This window comes from Diadema antillarum, unplaced genomic scaffold, assembly GCF_040938485.1.
Source record: "Diadema antillarum isolate AM-2024a unplaced genomic scaffold, OU_Dant_1.0 seq00000082_RagTag, whole genome shotgun sequence".
Classification (NCBI taxonomy): Eukaryota; Metazoa; Echinodermata; class Echinoidea; order Diadematoida; family Diadematidae; genus Diadema; species Diadema antillarum.
Window position 1 is genome coordinate 123954 of NW_027271175.1, and position 25806 is coordinate 149759.

The 25806-nt window shown below is 39.0% G+C and overlaps 1 protein-coding gene across 1 annotated transcript in view; it reads left to right on the top strand.

Annotated features, from left to right (window-relative positions):
- LOC139726265 (ubiquitin carboxyl-terminal hydrolase 32-like) overlaps positions 1 to 25806 on the top strand; it is an 89957-nt gene that overhangs the window by 48502 nt on the left and 15649 nt on the right. Inside the window, exons 9-16 of the mRNA XM_071637332.1 lie at positions 10851 to 11009; positions 12473 to 12640; positions 19531 to 19950; positions 20574 to 20717; positions 21563 to 21695; positions 22234 to 22430; positions 23966 to 24119; positions 25328 to 25469. Coding sequence (XP_071493433.1) covers positions 10851 to 11009; positions 12473 to 12640; positions 19531 to 19950; positions 20574 to 20717; positions 21563 to 21695; positions 22234 to 22430; positions 23966 to 24119; positions 25328 to 25469 — 1517 coding nt within the window. The remainder of the gene's footprint in view (positions 1 to 10850; positions 11010 to 12472; positions 12641 to 19530; positions 19951 to 20573; positions 20718 to 21562; positions 21696 to 22233; positions 22431 to 23965; positions 24120 to 25327; positions 25470 to 25806) is intronic.

Sequence of the window (25806 nt, forward strand, 5' to 3'; positions counted from 1 at the left end):
AGACTTAATATTCAACTTGTTGCTTGTTTTGAGGCTAATAACGGTGTATCTAGAATTTGTTTCTACTAAGATAATTTTGTGTGTCTCGTGTGTATTCTTCAACATCCCTTTCCAAACAAAATATGTAGTCCGAAACCTGTGTCACTGCGTGTGTAGAAGAGGGACTTGTGTTGGAAAAAGTGGCCATTCTAGTGTATGTGAGGTCCATGGTTTTCAGCACTTTATCGTACTAATACACACACCCTTTGATAGTCCCCCCCACCAAAAAAGATAATAAAATAATAAAATAAAATAAACTAGAGATTGTAATTTGTCATCACTGACAAATTAAGGTGATCCGATTTTTTTTTTATCAATGATTCGAGTCCTGATCGCAATAGGCATGACCATACAAGTTTCATCTGTGTTTAGAGACATTGGCCGTGTGATGTTTGCATTCTCATTTAGAAAAGGGAGTCATATCTGCCATCTTTGGTACCAAATTCTGTATACACTGAATAACGAAGATACAGCAATGAATACATATGACCTTTGACCCACCTTTGCACTCCCAAGATTGCATCTGATGAAATAGTGGTTATTTTGTGAAATGATTCTCGCGACATCGTCTATACGTGTGGAAAATATGGGAAAGATAGGACAGGTATTCACTAAGATACAAGATGAAACATTTATGACCTTTGACCCTAATTTACATACCCAAGATGTTGTCCAATCTAGTAGTTGTTATTTTATGAAATAATGTACGAGACATGAACTAAACATGTGCAAAATATGGGGGTGATAGGGCGTGTTTTTCTTGAGTTATTGCAAAGAGAGTTGCAGAAAGAAAGAAATATCTCAATACATAGAAGATAAGCTTTAATTTCAACCAATTTTTTATCGTAATCCCGACATCGTATGAAAAAACAAATGAAATAAAACGATAGCGCAAAGTCTCAGCTACAACATATTAAAATCTGGGAGAAATTCACCGAAGGGTAAGTGAGCTAGTGCTCGATAAAGACAATCATGTCAATTTTCACATTAAAGAAAATTCCCTCCCATAGAGATAACACGTCATAACGAAGATACAAAAAGAAGTACATATGACCTTTGACCTCAATTTGCAACGACAAGATGGCATCTGAGTAAAATGTGGTTATTTTGTGAAATAATTCTTGTAACATGGTCTTTGCGTGTGCAAAATATGGGAAAGAAAGGACATGTATTCACTAAGATACAGGGTGAAACACTTATGACCTTTGACCCTACTTTACATACCCAAGATGGTGTCCGATCAAGTAGTTGTTATTTTATAAAATAATGTACGTGACATGAACTAAACATGTGCAAAATATGGAAGTGATAGAGGCCGTTTTTCTTGAGTTATTGCAAAGAAAGTTGCAGAAAGAAAGAAATATCTCAATACATCGAAGATAAGCCTGAATTTCAACCCAATTTTTTGACGTGATTCCGACATCGTATGAAAAAACAAAGGGCACACTTACGGTAGCGTAAAGTCTCAGCTACAACATATTAAAATCTGGGAGAAATTTACCGAAGCTTAAGTGAGCTAGTGCTCGATAAAGATAGTCATGTCAATTTTCATTTCCAGAAAAACTGCACTCCCATAGAGATAACACGTAAACTGGTCAAATTTGACAAGATTACTTTTAATCCATTTTTACGAGGTGATACCGTTATCCAATCAAAATATTGTAATTTTATGTTTGAAAGAACATTAAATAAGCTACATCATACTGAAATCTGGGTGAAAATTGACAAAGGACTAGTGACATACGCTCGAATGAACTTGAAATTTGATGACGTCATTTTGAAAATTTACTTTTTTTACTTTATTAAGAAATTTGATATCTTTTCATCATTTTTTCAGCATCGCCAACCCATGAAATGATATGTACAACTCATCAGCTTTCAGAATATAAAAAGAAAATGGAGGGTCACCGTCCATCCTGACGAGTAATATCGGATTTAAAATTGGCGGTTTTTTGGCATTGTTGCACTGTATTTCGCCATTGACGCGCGCGCGGAATTTCAACTTTGACGGGCCCGTATGACGTCATATTGAGTTGGATTGACTTGAAACTTGCAAGAAATATTCCTTGACTTTTCAGACATCCGATAAACGTAAAAAATCGGGAAATTTCTATTGCATATGAGCTGTACGTGCGTATATGTGTGCGCGCGTACGCGTCCGTCCAATTTTTTCAATTTTTCAAAAAATGCTCCAAATGGTCTGAAACGTATGCAAAAAAAATTTGAGCTCGATTTGAGCATACAAATATTTCAACGCGCGCGTACGCGCACGTCTTAGGAGAAAATATGAATTTTGAGAATATGAGTAGAATGTGCATAACTTGAAATATACGTGACGTAAATTTCATTGAAAAACTCTATTCCATTAATGAGATATGATTGAGAATGTGTTTTCATATAATGACGTCATAGTGACGTCACGATCAACCAATCACAATGATACATTAGATTTGTCGTCTTTGGGACATGATACATATATGGTATGAGTTTGAAGTTGATACTCTGAGTACTTTCTGAGTACGTAGATACACAACTTTTGTCCAGAAATAAAGAAAGAAGAAGAAGAAGAACAAAGAATCCGTACAGATACAGAAGGTGATCCGAGAGGATACTCGGATCACCTAACTAGAGATTGTAATTTGTCATCACTGACAAATTAAGGTGATCCGATCTTTTTTTTAATCAATGATTCGAGTCCTGATACTGCAAAGTCTCAGCTACAACATATTAAAATCTGAGAGAAATTCACTGAAGCATAAGTAAGATAGTGCTCGATAAAGAGAGTCATGTCAATTTTCACATCTAAAAAATTCCCTCCCATAGAGATAACACGTCATAGCAAAGATAGAAAAAGAAGTACATATGACCTTTGACCCCACTTTGCACAGACAAGATGGCATCTGAGCAAAAAGTGGTTATTTTATGAAATGATCCCTGTAACATTGTCTTTACGTGTGCAAAATATGGGAAAGATAAGACATGTATTCACCAAGATACAGGATGAAACATCTATGACCTTTGACCCTAATTTACATACCCAAGATGGCGTCTGATCAAGTAATTGTAATTTTATGAAATAATTTTCGTGACATGAACTAAACATGTGCAAAATATGAAGTTGATAGGGGCTGTTTTTCTTGAGTTATTGCAAAGAAAGTTGCAAAAAGAAAGAAATATTTCAATACATCGAAGAAAAACTTTAATTTCAACCAAGTTTTTTCACGTAATCCCGACAACGTATGAAAAAACGAAGGGCACACTCACGATAGCCCTACATCTCAGCTACAACATATTAAAATCTTAGAGAAATTCACCAAAGCATAAGTGAGCTAGTGCTCGATAAAGATAGTCATGTCAATTTTCATTTCCATAAAAATTGCACTCCCATAGAGATTACACGTAAACTGGTCAAATTTGACAAGGTTACCTTCAATCCATTTTTTCGAGGTGATGTCGTCATCAAAACAAAATTGTTTAATTACATTTATGAAAGAGCATTTCATAAGCTACAACATATTGAAATTTGGGTGAAATTTGGCAAAGGATTAGTGAGATACGCTCGAGTGAACTTGGAATTTGATGACGTCATTTTGAAAATTTACTTTTTTTACTTTATTAAGAAATTTGATATCTTTTAATCATTTTATCAGCATAGCCAGCCCATGAAATGACATGTACAACTCATCACCTTTCAGAATATGTAAAGAAAATGGGGGGTCACCGTCCATCCTGACGAGTAAAATCCGATTTAAAATTGGCGGTTTTTTGGCATAGTTGCACTGTGTATCCCCATTGACGCACGCGCGGAATTTTGAATTTGACGGGCCCGTATGACGTCATATTGAGTCGGATCGACTTGAAACTTGGTAGAAATATTCCTTGAAATTTCGGACATCCGATCCGTGTGAAAAAATTGAAAATTTCTATTTCATATTAGCTGTGCGTGCGTATATGTGCGCGCGCGTACGCGTCCGTCCAATTTTTTCAATTTTTCAAAAAATGCTCCAAATGGTCTGAAACGTGTGCAAAAAAAATTTGAGCTGGATTTGAGCATACAAATATTTCAACGCGCGCGTACGCGCGCGTTTTGAGATAAAAATGAATTTTGAGAATATGAGTAGAATGCGCTTGACTTGAAATATATGTGACGTAAATTTCATTGAAATATTCCATTCCATTAATGAGATATACATGAAAATGTGTTTTCATATAATGACGTCATAGTGACGTCACGGTCGACTGATCACTATGATTTTACTTGCGCTGTCGTCTTTGCGACATGATACATATATGGTATAAGTCTGACATTGAGAGGCAATGCACTTTCTGAGCTAACCTCTGCACAACTTTTGAGGAGAAATAAAGAAGAAGAAGAAAAAGAAGAACAAAGAATCAGTACAGATACAGAAGGTGATCCGAGAGGATACTCGGATCACCTAACTAGAGATTGTAATTTGTCATCACTGACAAATTAAGGTGATCCGATTTTTTTTTTTAATCAATGATTTGAGTCCTGATCGTAATAGGCATGACAATACAAGTTTCATCTGTGTTTAGAGACATTGGCCGTGTGAGGTTTGGATTCTCATTTAGAAAAGGGAGTCACATCTGCCATCTTTGGTACCAATTCTGTATACACTGAATAACGAAGATACAGCAACGAATACATATGACCTTTGACCCACCTTTACACTCCCAAGATGGCATCTGAGGAAAAAGTGGTTATTTTGTGAAATGATTCTTGCGACATCGTCTATATTCGTGTGCAAAATATGGCAAAGATAGGACAGGTATTCACCAAGATGCAAAATGCAAAGTCTTAGGTACAACATAAAATCTGGGAGAAATTCACCGAAGGGTAAGTGAGAGCTAGTGCTCGATAAAGAAAAGCATGTCGATTTTCACATTAAAAAAAAATCCCTCCCATAGAGATAACACGTCATAACGAAAATACAGAAAGAAGTACATATGACCTTTGACCTCACTTTGCACACCCAAGATGGCGTCTGAGCAAAAAGTGGTTATTTTGTGAAATGATCCTTGTTACATGGTCTTTGTGTGTGCAAAATATGGGAAAGATAGGACATGTATTCACCAAGATACAGGATGAAACATTTATGACCTTTGACCCTAATTTACATACCCAAGATGGTGTCTGATCAAGTAGTTGTTATTTTATGAAATAATGTACGTGACATGAACTAAACATGTGCAAAATATGGGATTGATAGCCATTGTTGTTGTTCATCTATTGCACAGAAAGTAGTAGAAAGAAAGAAAAATAAAGAAAAAAATATGTTATTTTATAGAAATTTGAAGGAGAAGCATAAAAAAATCAGAAAAAGATAAAGTTAGGAAGGGAGATTAAGACTAACTAAAGAAAAAGAAGAAAAAAAGTGTTTAAAAAAATGAAAAAAAAAATATTGGCAGGGGTGAGCCTCGAACCAGGGACCTTAGGATTACGAGTCGGATGCGCTATGCAATGACCTATTTCATGCTCCATAGGCCCTGTGTATTAAGCAAAATGACGCTGCATCGAAGCCACGTGCCATTTTCAACCAAGTTTTTCGACGTGATGCCGACGTCGTATGAAAAAATGAAGGGCACACTTACGATAGCCCAAAGTCTCAGCTACAACATACTAAAATCTGGGAAAAATTCACCGAAGCAAAAGTGAGCTAGTGCTCGAAAAAGAGAGTCATGTCAATTTTCACTGCCAGAAAAACTGCTCTCCCATAGAGATAACACGTAAACTGGTCAAATTCTACAAGGATACATTCAATCCATTTTTACGAGGCGATGACGTCATCCAATCAAAAGGTTGTTTTTACATTAATGAAAGAACATTTCATAAGCTACAACATACTGAAATATGGGAGAAAATTGGCAGAGGATAAGTGAGATACGCTCGAGTAAACTTGTAATTTGATGACGTCATTTTGAAAATTTACTTTTTTTACTTTACTAAGAAATTTGATATCTTTTAATCATTTTGTCAGCATTGCCTACCCATGAAATGACATGTACAACTCATCAGCTTTCAATATATGTAAAGAAAATGGGGGGTCACCGTCCATCCTGACGAGTTAAATCGGATTTAAAATTGGCAGTTTTTTGGCATAGTTGCACTGTATATCGCCATTGACGCGCGCGCGGAATTTCAACTTTGACGGCCCCGTATGACGTCATATTGAGTCGGATTAACTTGAAACGTGGTATAAATATTCCTTGACATTTCAGACATGCGATCAAAGTGAAAAAACTGGAAATTTCAATTGCATATGAGCTGTGCGTGCGTATATGCGCGCGCGCGTACGCGTCCGTCCGATTTTTTCAATTTTTCAAAAAATGCTCCAAATGGTCTGAAACGTGTGCAAAAAAATTTTGAGCTCGATTGGAGCATACAAATATTTCAACGCGCGCGTACGCGCACGTTTTAAGAGAAAATATGAATTTTGAGAACATGAGTAGAATGCGCATAACTTTAAATATATGTGACGTAAATTTCATTGAAAAATTCTATTTCATTAATGAGATATGATTGAGAATGTGTTTTCATATAATGACGTCATAGTGACGTCACGGTCGACTGATCACAATGATACATTAGATTTGCCGTCTTTGGGACATGATGCATACATGGTATGATTTTGAAATTGATAGGCAGCGGACTTTCTGAGCTAACCTCTGCACAACTTTTGCGGAGAAATAAAGAAAGAAAGAAGAAGAAAGAATCCGTACAGATACAGAAGGTGATCCGAAGGATACTCGGATCACCTAATAAATGAATAAAAAGATTACCCAGCAACAAAATTTCCTCTTCATCTCCAACCATTTAGTATCATGCCTGCTGTATCCCCATTATAGAAAGGATCACACAAAGAATCTCAAGTTACAATCATCTCAACACCTATGGTCTTGGGCAGTAGTTTCAATTCCTGTAAACGTTCAAGGACTATTAGCTTTTCTGAAAGGGGAATTCCAGACCAGATACAAGTTATTCTGAGAAAAGAGAGTGAAATGTTACCGTCACAGCCACAGTGGAAAATTTGTTCAAAATCTAATTGAAACTATTAAAGGAAGTTGTGAATTTTTTTTCTTTTTTTTTCAAAACAGTTCTTCAGCAGTTGATATAACATATATGCATATGATGTTATCACCTCACAATTTTCCATTGATTGCGTACAAAGAGAAATAACGAAAATTCAATTTTTCTACCATGACAGTGTAAAATATTATGTTACTCCTAGTTAAATAATTTCAAAGTAATGATCACTTAGATACATTTAGGATTTGAGATTATGGCATAATAATAATTACTCCTAGTTAAATAATTTCAAAGTAATGATCACTTAGATACATTTAGGATTTGAGATTATGGCATAATTGCATTTGAACGACAACAACAACAACAACAACAACAAAACCCTGAAAATTTCAAGATTTTATGTACAAACTATATGGTAAGTTGTGAGGCGATGACATCATCAACTCACTCTTTACATATTTATATTGACTGTTCAAAAACTTTTTTTTTTGTGAAGAAATGAAAAGGAACTTTGCAATTTCTAAATTTTCCTAATTTTTATCCAGTTTTAATCAAATTTTCACTGTTGTGCTTGTAAAATCTTACTCTTTGCTTTTAGACAAACTTTTGACTGTTCTGAAGTTCCTCTTTAAAAAATGGGGTAAAGATCCAAAGACAATGTATTACACATTTTTATTTTTCCCAAAGTCCTCATCTGTGCAATCCAATCTTTATAGGTTTAACTCAGCCTATGCGCAGTATAATTTTGGTCAAAAGTTTGGATTTAGCCAACTTTATTGAGGTCACTTTTTCTTTGTTTTCCAAATCCTGTCGTGTCACAATGTCATGTCATTATTGACCTCTTCTGATATGTCACCCTGTCTAGATAGAAAGGGACTGTCTCTTCTCCTTTCATTGTTTATTCTAACATTCATTTCATCATATACAACATATTCACCCCTTTAATTGCCCCCTCCCCTTTTTGGGTGATTTATTGATTTCTCTTTGTATGAACAGTTTTGGTCACAAAGTGTTTTATGAACATTCATTTTCACTGGTTAGGCATTTGAATATGCATATGTAATAGCTAATTTTTTTTTTTTCCTGAAAGTGCCAGGACGTAACAAATGACAAAACTTTGGAGAGTTTACATTTAAGTCCTTTACATGTTAAGTTCCCGAAATTTTGCATATCATTCTGGATTTCACCTCTCCATGTAAGATATGTGGTGCAGTGAATGTGGGTATTATTGGATTTTTTTTTTTGGGGGGGGGAGGGGGGAGGGAACCAGAAATAGACATTTCAGGGTCTTTTGGCAGATATGCAGGTTTATTCAGTAACATCCATGCATTCAAAAATTAACGAATTGTATTTTCTTGTCACCTCGAACTCAAATAATATTGTAAGGAAGTTTACACTTGTGCTTGATCGTAAAGAACATGACAACACATATCACAGAACTCTTGTGTTGTTGGCCATTGTAGTAGAAGATAGAAAGTGGGAGTGGGTCTCTTTCTGGGGGCTGAAAAAGAAAGAAAGAAAAAAAAAAACGAGCTCGTGTGGACTTTCATCCATGGTCGTCACCCGGAATGGCTTCGGGCTTCGGTTCACTGGTAGCACACGGTAGACCCATTTTTTACTCTCTTCTAACAACTCCATCCTCACCTCCATTACTAGTCTCACTTCCAGCCTGCGAGCATCTTTTCTGCCTTGCTGGTGTTTGGTCACTTGGCCTCTCTTCCTAAACTGCACAACTGCTGCCACTAGCCTCATCTCCAGCCTGCCGAGTGCATTCTGTGCCAAGTCTTCCCAGCACCGCTCTGGCCACTTTGCTGCCTGCCTTCACAAAAGAATCCTCCTCGCCTGTTCTTAGTGTCGAGACTTGTATATGTCGGACTCTGTCACTACTTCATTTTCTGAGTCTACTTCTTGTGAGCTTATTCTGTCTAAATTAGAGTCTGCTCATGCTTAGATTTTGAAATTCTGACCATCTTAAGCACTGTCTGTTTGTGGATTGTGGATTTATGAAATTAACGTAAGCTAATGTCACATTCTCTTCTTAATGCACCAATGGATATTTGCTTTTGTGATGCTAACACTACATTCATAATTCTTAATCAAAATCATCTGACATTGGCAGAAAAAAAAAAGGTCTTAATGACATTAGGCTATTGCGAGCATGAACTAAAAATGCCCAGCAGTCTTCATAGTAAATTTGTCAACTGACGTTTTTGGCTTTAATAAAACATTCATTGCACAATAGGTCTGCACCAGGTAAAAATAACTTGTAATGTCTTGATAGGAGAATAAGGCAGAGCCATTGGAGGTGTAATGTAAGTGAAAATGAAAGCTATTGGATGCACAAAAGTTGTGCATTGCTAATGAGAATGGAGGGAGGGTATGTCATTTGTCAATATGTGAATCAATCATCACTTCTTTTTCTTCTAGTTCTGAGAAAATGAGAAAGAGAAAGAGAGATCGCGATCTTTTTTTTTTTTTAAAGGCAGTGTCATTTGAGAAACACATTTAAAAAAGATTGAAATACTGAAGTTGTGCTTCACTGATACATGTGTTTATTTTTGTTTGGAAATGAAAAATCGTGTTGTAGATAATATGATTATAGATGTGGTACTTATGAGTAATTAACTATACCACCTATAAATGGAAAAGAGTGGAATTTTGGGAAGTCAAACCTTTTTGGGTATCATTGCTTTCCCCCCCTGAATACACCTTTAAAGTAGTCTAAATTACCAAAAATTGATTTCACTGAAAATTTGAACTTGTGATCTACTGCATACACTGATTTTATTCATTTCTGTGAGGAAAAAGATATTATTGCCTCTTTTTGTTAACAGTGGAAATGAATTATTGTTCTAATCAATCACTTTAAATTTTTTTTCAATATTTCAAACACTTTAAAGAAAGATTTGTAACTAACAGCAAGCATGACCTAAATCAACGAGCATATCTCTTTCACTTCATAATATTGCATTGTTATATTATTTTTTTTCACTCTCTCTGAAGAAATTCCTACATATGATGAATAAATATTTTTGTCTTAACATGAATTGGGTGCTAGATGCTGATAGTATTTGTTTTGCTTCTGCACAAGCCCTTGAAAGATTGACTGATTTTTTTGCTTGAAAACATTGAATTTTGCTTTTGAACTTCTTGACACTTTCGTTGCCAAATTTCATACCACAATTTAAAGGGAGTCGGTCTTCAGTTATTGTGGTTCTTCGATTGAATCAAATTCCAAAAGCATTCCAAAAGCACGACTAGCACAAACCCACTAAAATAGAATTGCCAGTCAGTATATTTGTGCACTGAAGCGTATGCACATTGGTAACTGTTAACTCCAGACAAGCATGATTCTTTGGCTGTGTGTGTGCTGCATTATGGAGATTATGAGCCTAGCACATTTATATGTGATTGAGATGTACTGTACATACAGTGCTCAGTCAGGATCCACCTGAGCAAGGTTTGGGCAGTCACAAACTGACATTATTCGTTGTTCCCCGCAAACTTTGCACAGATACAAACTCCCGTGTCCTATTAAGTGCGACGAGTGAAAAAATAGTGCGTATAAATACATAGTATTGATGACTGACACCCTGTAATACTAGGTTATGAAATGTACCCTGAAGGAGAAATAGAATCATGTGTTGCTATGGTATCACTTCCATGGAGGAAGAGAGAATTTTGAGAATGGATACTCTTGACCTGCTGTGCATTTTGTCCGAATTTAATGGCACAATTTTTGCCATGGTTTTGCCCTTGCCAGGATTTCAAGGCAGTCGAGAACCTGAATCCCGTTGCCATAGCGGCGGACATATTGTCCAATCACGCGGGAGACAAGGACAGGGGCATTACAGCGGAGGAGTTCCAGGTGTGGGCTGTCAAGAACAGCTTGCCGGACGACTTCAATAAGCTGCTATTTCAGGTATGTTCACCAACAGTCATCTCCCAGCATTCAGGACTATACGACATTACAATCAAAAACACTTATTTTGAAAGTGACAGCAAACTCTTTTAAGTCCTCATCACCCAGAAAACATCACATTTATTTTGCTGTTTGTGATTCCTCATATGGCAGTGACAATGGTGTATGAATTTTATGGGAAGTTTATATTTTGCGGACTGTTCAGACTGCTCATGTATTGAATTCATAGAAAGACAGCACTTCCTGTGAAAGTCAAACTTTACGCTAGAACTAAAACCTTCCGTGGGCACATCCCTTCCAAGACAAAGATTTCACCTACAACTTATGGGCAATTCCGCAGTTAGGTGGACATGACATGGATAAAAGAAATGTGCCTCTTTATCTTACTCTTTAATCTAGGTATCAACTAATGCCATGGATGTTCACCAATCATTAAGGTCTTTCAAATTCAGTAGATTTTATCTTTCGTATTGATTGATTTCGCGAGATCTAAAACCATCATTTAAAATGTACATGTGGGACTGGGGATGCTGAAATTCACTTAAATGCAAATTACAGTGGGTTCCTTTGACATTTTTTCCTCAAAGTTTTGCTAAAGGGTAAAAGATAAATACATTTAAATACTCCAGAAGTCATGTGACATTTTGTCGATTACAAAAGGGTGAAATGACCTGCGGAATTACTCCGGACAAATGTAACGTTACTAACCGTAACGTTACTAACCATGCTTTTGGGGGTCTAGCTAAGAAATTATTGGTCGAACTGCTAAAAAACATTGTGTGAACATTTGTCATGATGCAATAATTGAAATTAATGCAACACTTTGTTTGAAGTAACTTGAATTTTTGCACACTTTTTGTTACAAGACATTGATTTTTTTGTCATGTCCTTTTTTCGTAACGTTACTAACCAGCCATTTAAGTTGCCATAGCAATGCTATTATTTCTTGGATTGTATTCATGCTTTTCTATATCATAAACCTGGGAATGATGAACATGTTTTTGACATAATTTTGGCTTGAAATGAATAAATGGTAATTCAGTAGTAGAAACAAATATCTAAATTTGTTCAAATGTAACGTTACTAACCGCGGAATTGCCCTTATGCCTCTTTGATGGTTTGACAGATTGGCGCACTACAAATATATGAAATATTACAAAAGGCCATACTGTGTAATTCATTGTGAGATCTTTGTAGACGTGGTTGTATGCATTTCCAAGACATGAAAGGATTGCTATTAAAATCTTGTTCTCTCTTTTTTTTTGCAATTAAACCGAAAACTTTGAAAGTAGAATTCAATCATCAACAAGCAAAAAGATGAGAGATCAGTAAGTATCAACCCGTAGAGGACAAACTGATTTTGCAGACAACAGGTGTTTCCCAGGGACACCTCCCCAAGTATACATGGGACTAGTCTTCAAGGGGTTAATTTGACTCATTTGGTACATACATGTATCTCCTAGGTGTGTCACATCATCCTTGGGTTGAGACCACAGACCACCACGGAAGAGAAGGAAGTCATCATGGGCTGGGTGGACCGGGAGAAGAGAAGAGGACTCCGCCCCGCCCAGACGTGGTACCTGATCTCCGCCCACTGGTGGAGCATCTGGAACGACTACGTCAGCTACAGGGTGAGTGAGCGTGATGGCCCTGGGCCCCTTTTCATTAAAAAGTTGCTATGATAACATTTCTTGCTGAAATGGCAATTGTCATGGCAATGACAAAAATCCAGCTTTCTGATTGGCTGTTGCTACGGGAAGTTACTATTCTAGCAAGAGTTGCTGTCCTAACATCTTGTAGCAAATAGGGCCCCGGTCTCTTGTTTGTGATTTCAACATGGTGTATTTTCAGAGGATCCTCTGTAAAGTGTGATATTTCAGTTCCCACATGATTATGTTTGTTCCTGCAAGAAATGTCTTTGAAAAATGTATGAATGTGTAGAAGAACCTGTATGCAAAAGATTACCAGCAGTGTAAGTCTTTTCTTCTTCTTCTTCTTTTTTCAATGTGGATGGGAATTATTAGTTTAGATATGTGGTAGTCCAAATTTATTTGTTTAATGATTTCCTGTTTGTGTAAGTTTGAACTTTCATTCATGCATTTATTCATTCATATGAGACCTAACATTGTATGGGGGGGGGGGGGGGGGGAGTAATCATATCCAGGAGTTCATGTGAATGGACTTAAGGACGTTCCTCAGTTGAGTTTGTGCGCATACTAGCTGCGCACGTGTCAGTGACGTAACAAAGAGCGTAGAAGCGCACACACGAGTGATGAGCTGAGCTAGCTGAGCTGAGCTAGCTGAGCTTAGCAGCTGCTAGTAGATCGCGCTAGAGTGTGGTATGTGTGTACGGATACCCGACAGCTCCCCACCGCGGCCGCGCCGGGCAGCCGCGCTGGGCGGTCTCGCTCGGCTCGCGTGCCGACTGTACGGGTTACAATCTATACATACCACGCAAAGTTCAGCGGTCCGGGCCGCATATACATGGTCATTGTAGCACAACACTGATTGACGGAATCGCGAAGCTTGGAAGTGGAACAGAGCTGTTTCCATTTTCAATCCATAGATCTGTTTTGTGACATGAAGTTCATTATCCGGTCATCAACATGGTAAAGTCGAGTGCTAAGGTACCAAGGGCCTATAGGCCCTAGTCGGGGTCTAAGGCTCACTAGTCTATTGGACTAGGTGTTAAAACAACAACAACAACAACAACAACAACAACAACAATAACAACAACAACAACAAAACAAGCATATGACACACATTTCATCTTTAGGTCTAGGAGCTAAAACAATCTGAGTGTCTCTGTTAAAATCTAAATTAGATCTAAACTTGTCATTACTAGTAATACAAAATATTGGGTTTTTTATTTTTGGTTACAAAATACAAGGTCACGAAAGTGTTATCAAACAAGACTATTCATCACTTTCACCATTCATATATTATTTTTTTTTACTACCAAATCTGGTGTAACAAAAGGAGAATCAATTTTTTTTTTTTTTCCGGGGGGGGGGGGGGGGGGGGGGGGTGGGCAAGGTACATCTCCATAGCTTACAACACGCACTTTACCAACCACTGCAACAACCAACACATGAAATCTACAATCAACGTCATTGTATTAAGATTTGTTTTTCATTTGGAGGACCGTCAGACTAATGCCAAAACTCCTATTTCCTTATATTTATTCTTCTTCCTCCATTATCACCTTTTGTACATGGTTACAGCAAGTGGGTAAAACAAACAAACAAGCGTGCATATCAATAATATGGAGTTTTCCACGCTTGCATCCACATAATATCATTATGGCTGTGGAAGGGAAATGATAACAAAAACGCACATGGACCTTTCTTTCTGAATATTTGTCACCATATCACTGCAATTGTGACGTGTTTTTTGTTTGTTTGTGTGTGTGTGTTTTTTTTAAAGAAAATGGGGTTTCGAGTGAACCGCATGAGATGGCATCCTAGCAGGGTATATCCCTGTATTGGTTCCTGACCAGATTTGGGGGTCTTACGATGATTTCTGTCGCAAGGAGGCTCTGCTAGCACTAAAACGAGCCCATGAACCCCCCATTTTTACAATTCTCCTGCATTAAGTAACCCTTCTTCTACAATTTGATAAAGTTTCGTAAAAATGACATAGGTTTTGAATGTACAGCATGACATTCACGAACCCCACCTATAATCAGGACACCCACGAGAGATTTATAACCAGATTTTGGGGTCTGGTGAGGTGATTTCTATCATCTGGGGATGCTGCCAGCACAAACATTAGGACATGAACCCCCACTTTTTATTGTTTTTCTGTAATTAGTAAGCCTTCTTCTATAATTTAGCAAAGTTTCGTGAAAATGACATGGGTTTTGAATGAACAGCTAGCATAAGTTTTATGAACCCACTTGTCAGGGTATCCCTACATAGGTTCTTGACCAGATTTTGGGGACTTACGGTGATATATGTCACATGGGGGCGCTGCTAGCACAAAAACGAGCACATGAACCCCAACTTTCAATTATTTTTCTGGAATTAGTAAGCCTTCGTCTACAATTTGGTCAAGTTTGGTGAAATTGACATGGGTTTTGAATGAACAGCATAAGCCTATAATGAACTCATCTTGTCAGGGCATCCCTGCATAGGTTCCTGACCAGATTTTGGGGACTTACGATGATATATGTCGCATGAGGGCGCTGCTAGCACAAAAACGAGCACATGAACCCCCACTTTTAATTATTTTTCTGGAATAAGTAAGCCTTCTTCTATGATTTGGCCAAGTTTCGTGAAAATGACATGGGTTTTGAATGTACAGCATGAGATTTTTGAACCCACCATGTTAGGGCGACTTTGGATAGGTTCCTAACCAGATTATGGGGTCGTACTATAGTATATGTCGCATGAGGGCGCTACTAGCACAAAAACGAGCACATGAACCCCCACTTTTAATTATTTTTCTGGAATAAGTAAGTCTTCTTCTACAATTTGGTGAAGTTTCGTGAAATTGACATGGGTTTTGAATGTACAGCATGAGATTTATGAACCCACCCTGTCAGGGCGACCCTTAGGTTCCTGACCAGATTTGGGGGTCTTACGTTGGTATATATGTCGCATGGGGGCGCTGCTAGCACAAAAACGAGCACATGAACCCCCACTTTTCATGGTTTTTCTGGAATAAGTAAGCCTTTTTATACAATTTGGTGCAGTTTCGTGAAAATGACATGGGTTTTGAATGTACAGCATAAGTTTTATGAACCCACCTTGTCAGGGCATCCCTGCATAGGTTCCTGACCAGATTTGGGGGACTTACGATGATATGTCGCATAGGGGCGCTGCTAGCACAAACGCGAGCACATGAACCCCCCACTTTTGATTGTTTTTCTGGAATAAGTAAGCCTCTGTCTACAATTTGGTAAAGTTTCGTGAAATTGACATGGGTTTTGAATGTACAGCATAAGTTTTATGAACGTTGTCCTTTTGCTCACCCCTAACAGAAAACGTCGATGAGAAGGATTTGAGAGATTTCGGTGTTTTCTGCCGCGTGAGGGCGCTGCTTGCTGAAGAATGAGAGTGTAAACCCAGCTTTAAAACCTTTTCCTCGTTTTGGGTACCCTTTTCTGCAATTCTTGCAAATTTGGAGAAAATAACGTGGATTTTGAAAGAATTATGGGGATTTACGTTTGTCATTGTAGATTTTGTTGCCAATCATGGTCTTGATCATGTAACGCTATCATTTTGGTACAGGACGGCAGATTAGTCATATTCTTCAAAGTCCCGTAGAAGGAAAACAAGCACATGAACCTATGGTTTTATTTACATATTTGGGCTTCGGATGGGTCAAAGTTACGGTATGGAAAGTTTCAAGAAAATGACATGGATTTCACTTTAACTGAGGAACGTCCTTAAATGTGTAACATCTGCTCTAGGAATTGTAATGCCGTGTCATAGGTTGCGTACAAAGTGAATGCTTGGATATGAGAGACCTAGAATTGATTGTGTATGCATTGTTATGCCTCCGCCACGAAGTGGTGCCAGAGGCATTATGTTTTCGGGTTGTCTGTCCATCCGTACGTACGTCCGTACATCCGTACGTCCGTACGTCCGTCCGCTTTCGTTTACGCGATAACTTGAGTAATATTGACTTGAATTCTACCAAACTTGGTCCAAGTATAAAGTATGATGGGGCAATTAGTTGATTAGATTTTGGGTGAAATCCGTCAAAGGTCAAAGGTCAAGGTCAAATCATGAAATTGTATCCGTTTACGCTATAACTCAAGACTGGATCGAGCAAATTTCACCAAACTTTGTTGGAGGATGATGTATGATGGGACAATTACTTGATTAGTTTTTTAGTGAAATCGGACTGAGGTCAAAGGTCAAAGATCAAGGTCAAATCCTGAAATTTATCTTTTTACGTGATAACTCAAAACTGAATGAAGCAGCTTTCATCAAACGTGGTCCAAGGATGATGTATGATGGGAAAATTAGTTGAGTAGATTTTAGTGACATTGGCAAGAGATCAAAGGTTAAAGGGACTGTACAGTACTGGTTGAGGTAGGGATTCATGTTTTGAACATTCCTAAGTGAGATAATGAAAAACCTCTTATGAAATATGAAAGAGCATGTAATCTTAAGAAGGATTCAACATTTATTTGATGAAAATTGGTTTTCATATGGCTGAGATATCCAAAAAAGTGCTAATAATAAAAGGCGACATGCCCCAACTTTATTGGTATCTCTTTGTTTCACCTTGTTTTTGGATATCTCAGCCATTTCAAAACCGATTTTCATCGAATAAATGTTTGATACCCTTTAGAACTGCATGCTCTTTGACATCTCATAGAGTGGTTTCTGAATATCTCACAAAACGTTAAAAGCTAAATCTTCACCTCGACCAGAACTGTACACACCCTTTAAAAGGTCAAGGTCAAATGCTAAAAATGTTGCTATTTCCCCAATATCTATGCAATGCCCTAAGGTATTTTCTTGAAACTTGGTGTAGACGTGCACTACTGCGGAAAGATTCTCCAGAGAGAGTTTCATGTCATAAGGTCAAAGGTCAAAAGGTCAAAGGTTAGGTGAAAATGTTGTAATATCACTTTTCTCACAAATGGTTCAATGTATCTTCATGGAACTTGGTACATACGCATGTACTGACTGGCAGAGATTATCTAGGGAATTTAGGGGTCATAGATCAATAGTCATGGGGTCAAAGGTCAAGGTCAACTCCTCAATATTTTACTATTTCCCTCATACACTACTATATGAAATGCTTGTAACGAGTTTTCAAACATAATATATACATGTATACATTACCTAATGGAGATTCTCCAGGAAATTTCCATCCAGAATGTCAAAGGTCAAAGGTTATTTTGTACTATAATTACACTCTTTCTTCATACCTTGGAAATTACTCAATGCATAAACTTATAAAAGGGTCTGTCAGAATTCAAGTAAAAATTCTCAATTCCCCGAATATGTGTACCTGCACTCTTCGACAATTATAGCAAACCCAGTTCAAGGAAAGTGAACATTCAAGTCATTTCTGACAAACCTGTCATATCAATATTTTGCCAGTCATGTGAAACTGTCATGGATCACACATTGTGAAGACATTGTACTATACGCCTTTTGGGAGAATCATGCATTATGGCGGAGGCATCAGTCGCCATAGCGACATTTCTAGTTGTTATACCCCCGCCAAACGAAGTTTGAAGGGGGTATATAGGAATCAGCGGACGGTCGGGCGGTCGGTCGGTCGGGCGGTCGGTCGGGCGGTCGGGCGGTCGGTCCGTTGCAAATCTTGCGTCGCGAACTACTTCCTCAGTTTTCAACCGATTCCCATAAAACTTGGCACAGATGTGTGCCTTGGGTTGTAGATGTGCAAGACATATTTTTTGACAGTACCCAAAAGTACGTTGCCATGGTAACGGCATATTATGGGCAAAAATGGGTACAAATCTTGCGTCGCGAACTCCTCCCACAGTTTTTGATCAATTTTTATGAAATTAGGTACAGATGTTCATCTGAATATGTTAATGTGCAAGACACATATCTTCGCAGTGGCAAAAAGTGCGTTGCCATGGTAACGGCATGTTATTGGTAAAATATAGGGCAAAATGCTTCATGGCAAAACTGCTTCATCATTGTTCTTCCAATTCTCATGGAATTCATATTGAATGTTTGTCTTAGGATATAGGTCAGCATGACACATTTCTTGACAGTGACAAAAAGTATGTTGCCATGGTAACAGCTCACATATTATGAGCCAAAATGATGGAAAATTTTGTGTTGCAAACTACTTCCTCAGTTTTTGCCCAATTTCCATGAAACTTGGTACAGATGTGTGCCTTTGGTTGTAGATGTGCAAGACGCATTTTTTGACAGTACCCGAAAGTACGTTGCCATGGTTACGGCATATTAATGGCAAAAGATCAAGGAAAGATCTTGCGGATTTAACTACTTCCTCAGTTTTTTGACCAAAGCTTATGAAATGTGGCACACACCTTGATCTTGGTGGGAAGATGTGGAAGACATATTTTTCGGACGTGTCGGAAGCTGTGTTGCCATGGTAACGGCATTTAAATGGCAGAAGATCAAGGAAAGATCTTGCGGATTGAACTACTTCCTCTGTATTCGACTGAAGCTCATGAAATGTGGCACACACATTGGTCTTGGTGGGAAGATGTGCAAGACATATTTTTTGGACGTGTCGGAAGCTGCGTTGCCATGGTAACGGCATATTAATGGCGGAAGATCAAGGAAAGATCTTGTGGATTGAACTACTTCCTCAGTTTTGGACAAAAGCTTATGAAATGTGGCACACACAATAGTCTTGGTGGGAAGATGTGCAAGACATATTTTTCGGACGTGTCGGAAGCTGCGTTGCCATGGTAACGGCATTTAAATGGCAGAAGGTCAAGGAAAGATCATTCCTTGGGTAAGACTGTCGTCACGGGGCGGGGTTTTAATCACCTTCAGTGATATTTCTAGTTTTTTTCTGTTACCCTTCTCTCCTCTTTCTTTCTCAGCCATACAGCAGTACACAGCAGACCTCCAGGCATGCAGGGGTGCAGACAAGTCTGTCGGCCCTCTCCCCCAACCACAGCACTAGCCATTCAGCCACGCCCCACCATGCCGGGGGCCAGGCGTGGGGCGACCACGCCCTGGCCCGCCACCAGACGCAGACGCGCTCCTCCCCATCCTCGCCGTCGTCCAATCAGAACGCCATGACGACGTCGGGTCCCGGCTCCTCCCACTCGCTGCCACGGTACTCCAGCCTGGGCGGGTCGGCCAGCAGCGTCAAGCCCCTCCACCACGCCGCCTCCTTCAGCAGCGCCAGCCCCTCGCGCAAGAGGCCGGGGCATGCTGTTGCCATGACGACCAACCAACCGCCATCCAAGCCAGGCCCAATAGACAATACTTCACTAGTAGCAGCTGATAACAAAAAGGTATGCTCTCTTTCTTAATGTTCTTACAATGAGTGTAATGGTGTGGTCCATTTTCCAGTGATCATTGACATTCAAACCATTGGTTGGGTAGACTTTCAGTTGGTTGTTCATATTGAGACATGCTGTGTATTAAAGATCATGGAAATACATTGTATCATGCCAATGAGTCAGGTGATAGTTTATAGGAAGCCTTCGCCTACATTTAAACCGCTGTACAGATAGCAGTGTTCATGTTCACGTTCATGTCTTTGACAGGCTCTCTCATGTTTTTCACAGATATTGATGAGATAATTGAGTAAATTCTTGTCATTTTACCCTCAAAACAGAATTCAAGTTGTTGTGTTATACTTTGGTCGAGTGAAGTGGAAATTTAGTGTAATTAAATGATGTTGGTTCAAAAGAATGGGAGATTATGCAATGCTAGGACTCAATTTGATACTTTAAGAATGTGTGTTGTAAGTGGCAGTGACCCAAGTTCAGGTCAAAACCTCATTTTCTCTCTTCCATATCCTTTCACCCCTCCCCCCCCCCAAAAAAAAAAAAAAAAAAAAAGGAGAAGAAACTATCATTTGTGGTTTAAAAAAATGAATTATTACATTATTCTGATCCTGTGATCCCTACAGCAGGTGACCACTCTGACCAATGAAGGAGGCAGGTTACGGAGACACCCACCCATCTCACAGAACAAAGACTATGAGGTCATCCCTGACCCCGTGTGGAAAGCACTGGCCCTGTGGTACGCTGGCGGCCCTGCACTGCCCAGGAACGTAAGTTTGCCTGCCCATTACCTTTATGTTTTGATCTACTGTATGGAATGCTCCACTGGCACGATCGCAACCTTTTTAACAGTACTGTTTGTCGAGCTTGCCGCAGGAGTTTAGTTCTTGTAGCCTGTTTTTGGCTGTTTTACTTGTATATTCTGTTCATAGATTTTTTCCCCCTTGCCTTTCCAAGTCGTGGGCAAGCTTCTTCCAAGGTCAGAAAAGAAATTAAAAAACTTTTTCAATCTTGTATGCATAGATCTTTATAGACTGGTCTGTTGCAAGAATGATTTGTTGAATTGCAACAGTTACTCTTAATCCATTTCATCCTTTTCAAAATCATCTTTCTTTCTGTGTGCTGTAAGTCATTTGATTTATCGTGACAGGACTTACGGTATGATAGAACATGACGTCCGAAAAATTTGTGAAGTGAATGCAGATGATGGGATATTATAAGTTATTATTCAGTGCAGTTAAATTAAATATGTAAAGTCTTGATTGAGTTATATTCTTTTTCCCTGTGCTTCATTTGTACTGTATTTTTTTCAGCAGTATCAATTTCACAATATAAAAAAAAGGCAATGATTTTATGCTCACAGAAAACCATGTAATGTTGCATCAACTGTATCTGCTCACAGAAAACCATATAATGTTGCATCAACTGTATCTGCTCGCATAATGATTGCGATAAGCAATTGCGACTAATGTTATAACGTCAAGCTCTATGTATTTTGCAAAAATCCTTAGCATCTGCCAGGTTGTGCCACATGGGCACTCATAGTCCCCTGTGGACCTCGAGCTTGTCGATGCATTTTCGAGATGATGATTTTTTTCTTCACCATCTCTGGCAGGTGATCGTCCAGACATCACCCCAGGGGAGCACGACGTGTAAGCTGGAGCTGTACCCGCTATGTGTGAAGCTACTGCGGCACCAGACACCTCAAGCCAAGCAGAACGGGTGGAGTGGGGTCAACTTGGGCCTGGGTAAGCGGCACTTACCATATTCATCACGAGTTCATTCACTTGCACGCAATACCTCATCGATGCATTGTTAGGGCTGCACAATATAATAAGTGAAGCAGAATCTCATCTGCCAATACTTCATCCCATGGAGACAATGCCAGATCAATTATTTTTTATTTGTTGGTTAACTTTTTGTTTTGTTTGTTTGTTTCGTTTTATTTCTGCATTTGTAATCATATCAATACCAAATGACATCATTTATATATATATATTTTTTTTACATTTCAATACAAAATAATATCACTGATAATATTTTTCAACATTGTGGACCACAGGATATACAATAAACATAACTTGCAAATCTATTATCAACGATGGTTATCGTCATCAAATAAAAGAAATGTTCATGACGAGGAAAATGCATCAGACCACATATTGTAAGCATATGTTTGAAAGGATGAAATAAAAATAATTCACTTCTAATGTCACCATCTGTCCTGCTTGTCACTATCAATACCATCGTTGCATTTTTTGTTGTACGCTGGTCTTCTCTGGACAGGCAACTTGTCCCTGAGTTCGTCCGGGCTGGGCATCAACGTCTCGGGGAACAGCGGCACGCCCCAGGCCCCCAAGCGCTACCTGGCCTACATGGCCTGCTTCAGCAAGATGCACACCCTGCTGCAGGTGCACGAGTTCCTCTCGGCGCGGCTCCGGGTCCGGACGGAGGAGATGCGCCTCTGGAATCTCAAGGATGAGGTGAGGATATTTTTTTTTTCTTTCGTTTCTGAATTTATATTGTTACCACAAAATGGGCAACTCTGAATTTTTTCTGCATATCTTATATTGGAGAATGATTACTGGTTGATGAATTTGGCAGCATTGATCAAATTTGGAAAAAAAAAATCTGAAAGAAAGTAACAAGGAGCCCCCATCTGGAATAGAAATGAGAACTTTGATCTTATCAAAATATGTTGCCAATTGAAGCATCCTCTCGAAATTTAGCAATCAAAAGGCTGTTGAAAATTCTGTGACCAAAACAAATTTGGTATACATGAAAACCAAAAACTCAAATGAAGGAGACTGTTCACCTTATGAAACACTAGAAATGACTGGTATAAGAAATTATCCAAAGATACAGCAACAAGGACGATTTGGCAAAATCATTCTGATTTGTATAGCATAGGGGAAATTTCATACAGCAAGGTATCTTTTGAGCACCAAATGACCTATTGAAATCATTGATAATAGTGCTGTGAGGCTGATGAGCTGTGTGGGATTCACTGAAATGTTAAGAATAGAATACAATAGTCTAATATGCAGCAAATTTTGGTCTGGAATTTGCAGCCTCTTTTTTTTCTTCTTTAGATTAATGCAGCAGAGTTTTTACCGGCTTTGTAAGGTATCTACCTGCCAGTAACTCTTTGGTGACAATGACATTCTTCACATCAATGTCACACATTGTATGTGTGTGTGGTGATCATAAATGTTATTACACCTTTAATTGACAAGTTATCCTTGATAGAGACAGTGAGAATTACCCAAGCCCCCCACCCTCTCTTGGAAAATTTTGTAAGAGCAAAGGCAGATCAGTCCATTAGACGGTATTAATTAACATCCCATTTGCCCCCATATGCAAAACACATACATCGTTCCGCCTGTTAAACACATTTCTCCCCCTGTCTCTTGCATCCTTATCCCACCCCGTTATATCCTACCCCCTCCATATATCTTCTACCCATATCCTCTTCTCCACCCCACCCATATATTCCTTTCCCCCCAAACACCCTTACCCGACCCCACTGGCATCTTTATCCCACCTCCATGACACCCACTGCCCTCCACTCTTCTCCCATCACATGCTTTCTCTCTCTCTTCCATCCTTCTCCCGTGCCCCGCCCCGACATCTCTACCGTGCATCCTCCCCTACCACCATCACATCAACCCCCTCACATGCACTCTTTCCCTTCCCACATCTTCCATTTTTCTCCCCTACCCCACTCCTACATCTTTACTGCACATCTTTGCCCCATCACTACACATCTAACACCTCACATGCACTCTTCTTCCCCCCTCCTGCCACCCCTCTCCCCTACCCCTCCCCTACATCTCCACCTCACATCCTGCCCCACCCCATCACATCAACCCCCTCACACACCTTCTATTTTTCCCCACCCCACCCCCACATCTCTAATATACATCTTTTCCCCACCACCACACATCTACCCCCTCACATGTGCTCTTCTTCTCCCCCCCCCCCCCCCCCCACACACACACACCACCACCACCTGCAGAACAACCCAGTGGTGTTAGAGGAAGACGCCTGCACCCTTGAACAGCTGAGCATAGTGGACGAGCAGAGCCTACTGATCGAGATCAGGAACAAGGATCTCAGCTGGCCTGAGGAGATGTCGCTGCTGGCCAAGAAGAAAGCTGACCGACAACAGAGTGAGTGTAACCACCCCCACCCCAACCCCACCCCAACCCCATTCCACTCCAACTTCTTTCCCACTCTATTTGATTGTTCCTGTCTGTGTGCCCTCAAATGTGACATTTTATACACAACACCCCTCCTTACTATGGTTTGCGTGTATGTGTAGGTACCCAGTAGAAAGCTAGATTTTCATATTGTTGGACGCTAACGTGCGTGTGAAACCGAAAATGACGGAGCCCAGCTTGAATTGTCACCAGGTAGGGGAGTGTGAGCTGTGTAGATGCAGCTTTGATCCAGATTCCACTTGCTGTGTCTACGATGTTACTGTATATCATAATTTTTAGTGCCAAGGTGTGAAGAAAAAACTCATTATTGTTGTCAGCTTGTTGAACTCTCATAGTATGAATTAGAATTTTCTCTCGGGAATATTCTTCGATACGTTTATTGTGTTCTTTTCTTTCAAGAGATCCCCCACTCTCCTTCTAAGAGAAAAAAAAAACATGCACACTTACACATGCACTTGTATAGACTCAAAATATCAAATGATGGAAATACGGTTGACATAATTTGAGATAGAATTGAAAATATCCTAAAGTGGCAGAGTACCTTTCGTGTATAATTCTGTGAAAATGCAGCAGTGAGTTGATGTTTTGTTACAAAAGGAATGACACTTAAACAGTATCTATGTAGAAGATGAACTGTAATTTTTAAGATATTGGAATTGGACAATTTGCTTTTATGCTAAGTACATGTGGTTTCTGTCTTTTGTCAGTGGTAAGGTCACTGTCAATATCTCTCCTTCTAATGTTACTGCAAGCCTTTAAAGGTATTGTTTATCATTGAGAGCAGCGAGTTCAAAAGTGCTTGAATTATCACATTTGATGCTTATGTGTAGGTCAGTTGTATCGCAAAACATCCTACCATATAAAAATTGTGCAATAAACTCTAAAATATAAAGAGATATCACTATTTTTCTCAAGAAACCATAACTGTAGATGGGTTATTCTCGAAACAATTGTATTATAACTATTGTTCACATTTTGTATATTTAACACTACTTAACATTGATTATACAGATTAACATTTGTACATTGGTTGTTTCTATCCCTAACTCGCATTTTATAACTGTTTTGAAGCACTAAAGCTGGATTTTTGTTTCATCTGTAACTTGTAAATAATGCCTTTAATGCCATTCATTTGCTATTCCCATGTACGACGACAGGCGTTCGGACAGAGAAGGGAGTGACAGGCCTCAGCAACCTAGGTAACACCTGTTTCATGAACTCGGCCGTCCAGTGCATCAGCAACACGCAGCCCCTCCGGCTATACTTCCAGACCAAGTCCTACCTTTACGAGCTCAATCCGTAAGTATTTTGTTCATTTGCTCTTTCTCCAGCTTTGCTTTTCATTGCTCTTTGTGTCATAAAACATAGTATGATTTTGAAGCTAGATTCGAGGTTACAGAATCACATGGTTGATTTATGATATGAGCCTCTGTCAAATGTAATTTGGCATTTTTGTGGTTTTTGAGCATATGGTAATAGATTGGTCTTTTTAGCTTGTAACTTAGGGATTAGAAAAAGAAGTTTATTCTTTCTGTTTTCCTACCAGATTTGATTTCTTAGTCAAGAAGATCCCCCCTCTCCCTCCTTAGTTTGCCAGTTGATGAGAATGAGTACATTTTTGCGGGACATCTGGAAA